General features: G+C 33.7%; 1 protein-coding gene across 1 annotated transcript; it reads left to right on the top strand.

Annotated features, from left to right (window-relative positions):
- Positions 1-4,933: 4,933 nt before the first annotated feature.
- Positions 4,934-5,219, top strand: LOC114045668 (protein CEBPZOS-like). Its single transcript, XM_027865731.1, has one exon. The coding sequence runs from the start codon at positions 4,934-4,936 to the stop codon at positions 5,174-5,176; it is 243 nt and encodes an 80-aa protein (XP_027721532.1). The 3' UTR covers positions 5,177-5,219.
- Positions 5,220-10,997: the final 5,778 nt, after the last annotated feature.

The raw sequence follows: 10,997 nt of genomic DNA, 5'->3' as shown, positions 1-10,997 counted from the left end.
ATACTGATAGAAATAGACCTCCTTTTTCATTCTTGAATTTACTTGGAAAGGTTCTAGTCTATCTCTATCATATATGATGTTGGTTTTTGGTTTTTTCTAGGTCTTTTATGAAAAAGGACCTAATATTAAAAGAGGTCCATCCATGACTATACTTTGTAGGGTTTTTATCATGCAAGTGTTATACTTTGTCAAAGGCTTTTTTTCTGCATCTATTGAGATGATCATGTGGTTTTGGATATTTGGAGGTTTAATATGATTATATCAATTGTTTTCCTAATGCCGATCCATCCTCACATACATGGCAAAATTCCACTCTATCATAATGAACAATTTCTCAGATAAATCACTATAGTAGGGGTTCTGTATAAAGCTTTGAATCGATGTTCATTAATTATATAGGTCTATAGTTTTCTTTCATGTTTAATTTTTCCCTCATTTAGGTATTATGCTTATGTGTCTAATAAAAACAATTTTAGTAAGGTGTTTTCTTTCTTACTTTTCAAGAATAATTTGTGAAGTATAGATACTAACTCTTCTTTAAAGGTTTGATAGAAGGCAGAGTCAAGATGACAGAGAAAAGGCAGGGACTCACCTGAGCTCTCCCCCAAACCCCTCTGAATACATTTAAATAATGCCCTAAGACAAATTCAGGAGTGAGAGAACCCACAAAAGGATGGGATAAAATAATTTTCCAGCCAAATGCAACTTAGAAGATTGGCAGAAAAAGCTTGTTGCTTTGAGGTAAGAGTGGAAAACAGTGCAGGCCCAGACCTGACTGCAGCACACACCAAGCCCCAGCAAACCAAGAGCAAGCCTTGGGGGCCATTTATCACCAGCATTAGCAGTTGCTTCTGGAGCTCTTAGCCCACACATGGTAGAGGGATCAAACAACTGGTCAGAAGAAGGTTACAGGAGTCTTTTTGCTGGTACTGCAGGCAGGACTCTTTTGCTTTGCCTGTACACGGATCTGGGTGTCAGTCCCATGGTGAAAAGGAGCACTGGCACAACATTGAAAACTTATAAGTCCCTGGAAGTATCTCTGAAAACAGCTAAAAAAAAAAACCCTAAAAACTTGGGACAGTGTATCCTCCACTGTGGAAGCAGACCTTTACTTTAACAGAGAGTTAAAAGTCAAGAAGTGGCTGGAAAATAAGCAAACAACAGAAAAAAAAATTCTGCCCAGTCACTATTGTGACAAGGAAAATCAAGACATCTACTCAGAAGAAGACAAGAAAATCAAAACTCCTACATCCAAAGCCTTCAAGAAAAAATATGAATTAGCCTTTGGCCATGGAAGGACTCAAAGAGGATTTTGAAAATTAAGTTAGACAGGAAGAGAAAAAATTGGGAAAAGAAATGAAAGTGATGCAAGAATATCATGAAAAATGAGTCGACAGGTTGGTAAAGGAGACACCAAGAAAATACTGAAAAAAATAACACCTTTAAAAACAGACTAGACCAAATGGTAAAAGAGGCACAAAAATTCACTGAATTAAAAACTCCCTAAAAAACAGAATTGACCAAATAGAAAAGGAGGTACAAAAGCTCACTGAAGAAAATAATTCCTTAAAATTAGAATGGAGCAAATGGAAGATAATAGCTTTATGAGAAATGAAGAAGCAATAAAACACAGCCTAAAGAATGAAAAAAAAAATGGAAGACAATATGAAATATCTCTGGAAAAAAACAACTGGCCTGGAAGATAGATTCAGGAGAGATAATCGAAAAAGTTTTGAACTACTTGGAAGCTGCCGTCAGAAAAAAGAGCCTAGACATCAACTTTCAAGAAATTCTCAAGGAAAACTGCCTTGATATTTTGTAACCAAAGCGTAAAATGGAAATTGAAAGAAACCACTGTTCACCTCCTGAAAGAGATCCCCCCAAAAAAACTCCCAGGAATATTATAGCCAAATTCCAGAGTTCCCAGGTCAAGGAGAAAATATTGCAACCAGCCAGAAAGAAGCAATTCAAGTATCGCAGAGCCACAGACAGGACAACACAAGATTAGCAAATTTTACATTAAAGGATTGGAGGGCTTGGAATATGATATTCCATAGTGCAAAGGAGCTAGCATTATAATCAAGAATCACCTGTCCAGCAAAACTGAATATAATCCTTCAGGAGGAAAATGGATATTCAATGAAATGGAGGTCTTTCAAGCATTTTTGATGAAAAGATGAGATCTGAATAGATAATTTAATTTTCAAATACAAGACTCAAGAGAAGCATAAAATGGTAAATAGGTAAGAATAATCATAAGGGAATCATAAGAATAATCATGAGAACCAGATACTTGTAACTCGTAAGAAATTACTCATTAGTAGAGCAATTAGGAGTATATATAAACAGAGGGCACAGGTGTGAGTTGAATATGGAGATATGATACTTACAAAATAAAATTAAAGGGTGAGAAAGTGGAATGCACTGAGAGAAAGGGAAAGAGAGAAGTAGAATGAATAGGGTAAATTAACTCACATAAAATAGGAAAGAAAAAAGTTTTTACAGAGAAGGGGCAAAGTGCGGATGTGGGGGGAAGTGAGTGAACCTTACTCTCATTAGAATTGGCTCAAAGAGGGAATAACATACACAACTAAATTGGGTATAGAAATTTATCTTACCCTACAGGAAAGTAGTAGGGGAAGGAGATAAGAGAAGGAAGGTGATAGAAGAGAGGGCAGATTGGGAGAGGTGGTAATCAGAAGCAAAACAATCTATTGATTGGAGAAATTAAAATTTAAATTTTTGAGGTACTACCTCACATCTATTAGATTTGCTAACAACAAAAAAGAGAGTGACAAATGTTGTAAAATAAGTGGGGGAAATGAGACATCAACGCACTGTTGGTGGACTTGTGAACTGATTTTGGGGAGCGACAGAGTGAAAGGAGGGAGAGAATAGAATAAATGGGGGTAATAAGATGGAGGGAAATACAGTTAGCAATCGTAAGTATGAAAAAAAATTTTTGAAGCCAAGTTTGTCTGATAAAAGTCCCATTTCTCAAATATGTAGAGAACTAATTCAAATTTATAAAAAAATAAGTCATTCTCCAATGGATAAATGATCAAAAGATAAGAACAGTCAGTTTTCAGATGTCATAAACAAAATTATCTATAGCCATGTGAAAAAAATGCTCTAAATCACTATTTATTGGAGAAATTAAAATTAAAATTTTTGAGCTACTACCTTACATATATTAGATTGGCTAACAACAGAAAAGGAGAGTGACAAATGTAAAATATGTGGGGGAAATGAGACATCAATGCACTGTTGGTGGACTTGTGAACTGATTCAACCATTCTGTAGAGCAATTTAGAACTATGCCCCATGGATTGTAAAACCATGAATAACCCTTTGACCCAGTAACACTACTACTAGGTCTGTATCCCAAAAGAGATTTTAAAAAAAGGAAAAGGACTTATATGTACAAAAATATTTACAGCATCTCTTTTCTGGTGGCAAAGAATTGGAAATTGAGTGGACACTCATCAATTAGAGAATGGCTAAGGAAGTTGTGTTCAGTGATTGTGATGGAATAATATTGTTCTATAAGAAATGATGAGGAGGATGATCTCAGAAAAACCTGGAAAGATTTACATGAATGGATCCAAATTGAAATTAGTAGAACCAGGAGAACATTGTACACAGTAATAACAATATTGTATGATGAACTGTGAATGACTTAGCTATTCTCAGCTATATAATGATCAAAACAACTTTGAATGACTTATAATGAAAAATGCTATCCATTCCCAGAGAAAGAACTGATGGTGTCAGAAAACAGATGGAAGTATACTTTTTAAATTTTGTTTTTCTTGAGGTTTTACTTTTTGGTCTTTCTTTTACTAATATAGAAATATGTTTTGTATGACTACAGATGTATAATTTATATCAAATTACTTGCCTTCTCAATGAGGGAGCTGTGGAGGGAGGAAGGGAGAAGATTTCTATCAATCAACTAGCATGTATTAAGCACCAGCTTTGTGCCAGCTACTAAGCTGGAGATATAAAGAAAGGTAAAAGATAGTCCCTGCTTCTCAAAGAGCTCACAGGCTAAGGGAGGAGGAAACATACAACACCTTTGTAGAAACAAAATATATACAGGGTAAATCAAAAATAATCTCAGAGGGAAGGAACTAGGATTAATGAAGAATGGTAAGAATCTTCTGTTAGAAGGTGGGCTTTGACTAGGACTTGAAGAAAGCCAAAAGACAGAGGCAAAGTCATAGGAAAAAGCCAGTAAAAATGGTTGGAGTCAGGAGAAGAGTTACCTATGAGGAATAAGTTCCTTCTGTGAAATCCAATCTTCTTAATGTTTGTCTCTGATTGTAGCCTGATAACCTTGAATCTTAATTTATGTCTTTCTGGTGTTACCTATTCTTTTCAACCTTGAGTCATCTGAAAAAAAAAATATCACTTCAGCCAGTGTTTTTGCTAAAAATATAAGAAACAACATTTTGACATTACAAGAGAGTTCTTTTCTTTAGCCATATGTATTCATGGGCAATGTCAGATATGAGAAATTCTCTACCTCATGAGGTTTAAGATGAATCTGGAGGATGGGGATATCTAAAGTATAGACACAATTTAAATTCATGTATCAGTGTACACTTGAATGCAACAAATTGGGTTCACACTGTTAACTGAATCCATAGTAGAGGAAAAATAGTGCACCGCTTTTAATTGAAAATGAATTGATAGAGAAACAGAAATCATGTTGTCCTGTAAATATTCAAAAATCACTAACAAAAGAGCAGATAGGAAAGAAGCTTGGGAAACAGGAATCATGGACAATAATCATAACAGTAAAGGGAGATTGCAACAATCTAGAAATAATTAGGACTTATATGGGTGAAAATATCAGAGCACGTGATAAATTCTAGACATGTTTTCATGATAATTTCATTTTTTCAAAATATGTGCAAAGTGGGGCAGGATGGCTCTCCCAAATGAATCGCTGGCAAAAAGGATGTTTAAAAGAATTTTAGCACTTGAACTTCTTGGAATCACTGGAGCATATTTGCTATTTAATAAAATGAATGCAAATCAAGATTTCAGACATACAATGAGTAAGAGATTTCCCTTAATCTTGGAAGTTTATTACAAATCCAATGAATGGACTGGATTCTATGGAATAAGGGAACATGATCAAAAAGAATGGTTAAACCACAAAAATTAGAACCTCTTCAGTTTGAAGTTTTCTTCTTTCTGAGTCATGAAACTGATCACCTCATTCAGCCTCCTATGAATTGTTTTTATACTTTTGAAGAAAACACCAGCTTGGTTGCATAGTTGCATCGAATGAAGTCTTTGACTAGAAAACATATATACATATGTGTGTATATGTATATATGTTTTTTTAAATTTAAGAAGGCTAGATTCTAGTAAGGCAATTAACATCCTTTAATATTCTGAAACAAGCCAGATGTGGAAGAAAGAAAGAAAAAATTTGCAGTGGAAGTTGTCCTGTCCTAATACATGCTTACTAGTGTAAGGATAATATGGAGTAACTTAAAAATATCAAAAATTGTGACTACATTTAATTTGTATATACATCAGTGTTATAGCATGGCATATGGTAAATTATGTGGTTAATAAAATAAAATCAGGAAAGTTGAAAAAAAAGATTATCAACATAATAAGTGTCAGGGGAAATATTTGATCCTAGGTCCTCTGGCTCCAGATGTAGTGTTCTTTCTGATGTGAAACCAGTCATAGTACCAATGTAGTTTATTCTTATGACAGCATTCCTTCTGAATATATAACACAACTCTAACCCAATCCTTTCAAAAGTTAATTCTGTTTATTTTCAGTAGGTTATATCCTTTTAGAGCTGTATATTAGCAATATGGCTGAAATGGGGAGGAGTCGGTCCTACCCTACCAAGTCTCTATGAAATCTACTTTAAGCATGGTGGAAAGGCAAGCATAGTAGATTTTGTTTATTTTGTATTGCCAGTTTATTTTGTTTCATTTTATTAACTATTTAATATTTTATTTTCCCCAGTTACATATAAAAACAACTTTTAACATTCATTTTTAAAACTTTGAGTTCCAAATTCTTTCCCTTTCTCCCTCTCCCCCCTCCCCAACATTGAGAAGGCAAGCAATTCAATCTAGATTATACATGTGTAGTCATGAAAAACATTTCTATATTAGTAGTGTTGGGAAAGAAAACATAAAAAAAACCCTCAAGAAAAATAGAGTTAAAAAAGTATGTTTTGATCTTTATTCAGACACCATCAGTTCTTTTTCTGGGTATGGATAGCAATTTTCACTGAAGTCCTTCAGAGTTGTCTTGAAACATTGTATTGCTGAGAATAGCTGTCATTCATAGTTGATCATCCTACAATATTGTTGTTACTTTGTACACAGTACATTTCCCTTTGCATCAGCTCATATAAGTCTTTCCAAGTTTTTCCTGAGAGAATCCTATTCATCATTTCTTATAGCATAATAGGTATTCCAACATAACCACATGCCACAATTTGTTCAGCCATTCCCCATTTGATGGGCCTCCCCTCAATTTCTAATTCTTTGCCACCAGAAAAAAGCTACTATAAACATTTTTGTACATATAGCTCCTTTTCATTTTTTAAAATATCTTTTGGAATACAGACCAAGTAGTAGTATTTCTAGGTCAAAGGGGATCCATGGATTTATAGCCCTTTGAGCATAGTTCCAAATTGCTCTATAGAATGGTTGAATAAGTTTAAAATTCCACCAACAGTACAGTAATGTCTCATATCTCATTTTTCCTATATCCCCTCCAACATTTGTCATTTTTCTTTTCTGTCCTATTAGTCAATCTAATATGTGTAAGATAATACCTCAGAATGTCTTAATTTGTATTTCTCCAATCAATAGTGATTTGGAGCATTTTTTTAAAATATGGCTATAGATAGCTTTGATCACGTCATCTGAAAACTGACTGTTCATATCTTGTGATCATTTATCAGTTAGGGAATGGCTCTTATTTTTATAAATTTGACTCAGTTCTCTATATATTTGAGAAATGAGCCCTTTATCAGAAAAACTTACTTCAAATTTTTTTTCAAAGTTACTATTGTTAACTGTATTTCCCTCCAGCGGATTTTATTTATAATCCTACAAAATTATCCTCACCTTCTCTTCTTATTGGAAGCAAGGTACTCTGTTTTCAATACCTTTTTATTTGTATTGTCAGTTTGTATAACCAATATCTATGGCAAATTTCTGAGACAAATTATTTGTAGCCTTTTCCTGTCAGCCTCTATGTGGACACAGCTAGCCAGAGTGTATCAGCATAGTTTTATTAAATTGTAGCAAACCTCAAGCCTTTTCATATTAAAATTGATTTTAATTTTTAAATGTTTTATTATTTTCTTTTCTTCTTATACCACAATAATTTCCCAATGAATCAAGAAAGGCAAATTGGTATAAAAACACTTGGTTATACCTTATGCAACATTCAGCATTAGTAATACCACCCTTTACTAAGAGTAATGTTTAACATAACCTTTTCTCTAAAACTAGGATTAATCATTAGATTTAGTCTGAATCCCCCTGTTTTAGTGTCATTTTAATTCATACTATTGTAGTCCTATGACAAAAAAGGGGGAAATATGAATATTTTAACTTACTGGACTTTTTTTTCTCTTTGATCTCCTTTGAGTCCTATAGTAAGATAACTGGATCAAGGGATATGATCAGTCTAACAACTTTTCTCACATAATTTCAGATCATTTTCCATGACAATTAGACAAATTCAAAGATCTAAAAGTGTAAGTGTGCTTAAATTTCCATAGAAATGTCAATACTATTTCTCTCTTTTTGTCATTTGTCAATTCGATGAGTATAAAGTGAAACCCCAGAAATTTTGAATTTACACTTCTCTTATTATTAGTAGTTTGAAAGCTTTGTTCATATGGTTATTTATGGTTTGACTTTCTTACTTTGAAAGATTTTTATATTGGGAACGTCTAGTCTTTTTTCTTGAATTAATCCTGGCTTGCTCATTTGTTTGAGATGGGTACTTATATGCCTTCTCCCCACAGCTCAATAACATGTATATTACGTAAAATCAAAGTCAGATAACAGAAGGTGAATACAAAAAATGGTGTCATAAGCATTAAGTATTAAGAATAAGTTGATGTTAGTGATAAATGCTAAAGAAATAAAACAGGCTTCTTTTTAGCCATATTAAAGTTAAAAAGAGCAATAAAAGCACTGGGCCATTGCTCAGAGTGGCTTAAATGATGATAACATGTTACTCCAATAAAGTATTAGTATGCATTTTTGTTTTGCTATTTTCCTTTGTTACAAGGGAGAGTTCAATCTAAAGGTAGAGAGAGCTTTTTTTATTTCCTCCCTGAAATGACTTTGATACAATAACAAAAGGACATTGCTGCAATGCATTTTAGAAAGAAAGAAAAATATACTTAATTTTCAATCAGTTTATTTATTTTTAGATATTGAGAATAGTACTTTTATTATAGAGTTTGCTCTCACTAATCAACCTTGGACATTAGTCTTCACTACCTTAAAATAATTTGGTAGTTCATCAAAAGAAATGTCAAAGCTTTTGGGTTAAAGACCTCGTATCTTAGAACTGAAATAATTAAAATCCAGAATCAGGGAGCTGTATGGGAGCTTTTAATAGTAATTTAATATAGTAAAGAGGAGTGCACTTAAATCATTCAAGATCAACCACAGCTATACTCATTCTAATTCTTTGATATTGATATTAGAAAAATATTTTATTAACGTGATATGTAGACTATTTCTAACAGCAGGAAGAGAAGAAGTATAGTTGAATATGAGAAAATTGAAAAGATTTTATTATAATGTTTGGATTAGACAATACTATAGTCACTTCCATTTTGTACCCTGCTTTACATGCATTTCTTTCTTAAAAGCCCTAACATTAGGAACCCCCATTCCCCAAGGCCACATGGTATGTAAAAGGAACATCAGATATATTACAAGACATAGATTAAAATCATAATCTCTATCACTTTTTATTTATCTGACTTTGAAGTAAGTAACTTAACCTCTCCAGTTTTTAGTTTCCTAATCTGTAAAATGAGATGCTTGCAGTAGAAGACCTATGGAATTAATCATTTAGTCAATAAAAACTCAAGTGTCTAATATGTGCCAGGCACTTTGCTAAATGCTGGATATACAAAGAAAGGTAAAAGATAGCCCCTGCTCTCAATGGCTCACCTCTAATGTGAAAAGGTCTGTTCTAGCTCTCAATCTATGATCCTATGATCTGCAAAAATATTCCTGATTAGCAATTTTGTTTTATTCTGCCCTAATTTGTAGGTCAAATAAGTGCTCTTAGCCTACTTAATTCTGTGCTTATATCACACTTTCAATACTGCTGAATATCAAATCAATTTCATCAATCATAGCACACTGGGAAGTTGCAATGGGCAACTAAGTAGCACAGTGGATAGAGTGCTGGGCCTAGTCAGAAAGACTCATCTCCCTGAGTTTAAATCTAGCCTCAGACATTTACTAGCTATGTGAACTTGAACAAGTCACTTAACTCTATTTGCCTCAGTTTCCTCACCTATAAAATGAGCTTGAGAAGGAAATGGCAAACCACTCTATTATTTCTCCCAAGAAAACACCAAATGGTGTCATGAAGAGTCAGACATGATTGAAAAGACTGAACAACAATAACTGGAAATTATAATATATTTTTATAACTTGTACATAAAGACAAATGTTAAATAAGGAAAGAAAAAAATGAATAGTATGTTTACTGAGTTCAGGGCTGAAAATGGAATTGCTTTCCACTAGAGTAACTAGTAGGCTATATTCATTGACCTTGGAACTGATCAACACTGTTAAGTTACCAGTAAGCTTCTGTATGACCTTTTTTGACCCAAACAAGCTGGACATTGAGAAAGACTACCTCATTAGACTCTCTGACTTTTCCTCTAAAACTTGGTGGGCAAAGGGCAACTGATTAAAAGTCTGCCACCCAGGCATAACTTTTCCGCCACTATAAATATTGTGAATGTGCTACTCTTTGTTTCTTCTTAAATTCAAGACAATAATTTATCCAAAAGTAGTTTTTTGTTACCCAAAGTGATTTGAAAATTTACCATATAAGGGGAATACATCAGGTTTGTGTATTTTCTTCTTTATTTTTCTTTTCTTGCAAGTAAAGGCTCCTATTCAATTTATTGAGCAGCTCATATTCATTCTACAGAGGGTATATCTCAAGGATGGGGATGTCATGATGAAACAATTAGAGAATTGTATAAATCCTCAAACCTGTGAGCTAGCTGGAGATGGATGCATTTTTTTTGGCTATAATTTGCTCTCCTTCCTCGTGAGAATAAAAAGTAAGAAAGTATTCAGGGAGAAGCAGTGGAATCAAGGAGAACTACTGGCTAATCCTGTTACTTGGAGATATTGGAACTGCCCTCTCCTTTATTTCCTGCAGATAGCTATTTCTTACTCTGAATTAAAGAAAACAAAATATAATCTCTAAGTCTTTCCTATAAAATCACTTCATCAGTGAGTGTATTCCCCTTGTGGTAGTTTATACACAGACCCTAGGTTCTAATGAGATATTTACATTAGCTTAATGCAAGAAGTGACTCATTTTAAGAGACAGGTTTGGAATTGTCCAGTTACATCATTATTGATGGCTATCTCCTTGGCATAGGAATTAAATCCTGTCACTGCTGTTGCAAAGAAGGAAAGCACCATGAAATTGAGAGAAGGGAGGAGAGAAAGGGTAAGTTGGAAAATGGCAATCATCATTTTATAATTTTATAACAAAATTTCTATTCTTAAAGAAAGGGAGGTGGCCCCTGAGTCTCTTACTCAAACCCAGGATATTTCAAAAGGCTTGTAATGTAGTATTGAAATACTAAAAGCTGATACAGTAGCTGCCAATTGTAGTCACATTCAGCTGATCAGCCGGCTTGACAATAATAGACAAGTAATTTCCTTTAACACATTTAAGTTCTTGAGAGGGCTATCTCATTCTGATGATCA

Source organism: Vombatus ursinus, unplaced genomic scaffold, assembly GCF_900497805.2.
Source record: "Vombatus ursinus unplaced genomic scaffold, bare-nosed wombat genome assembly UNPS02014779.1, whole genome shotgun sequence".
Lineage (NCBI taxonomy): Eukaryota > Metazoa > Chordata > Mammalia > Diprotodontia > Vombatidae > Vombatus > Vombatus ursinus.
The sequence above is the reverse complement of the archived record's forward strand: the minus strand, read 5'-3'. Positions and strand labels throughout refer to the sequence as shown.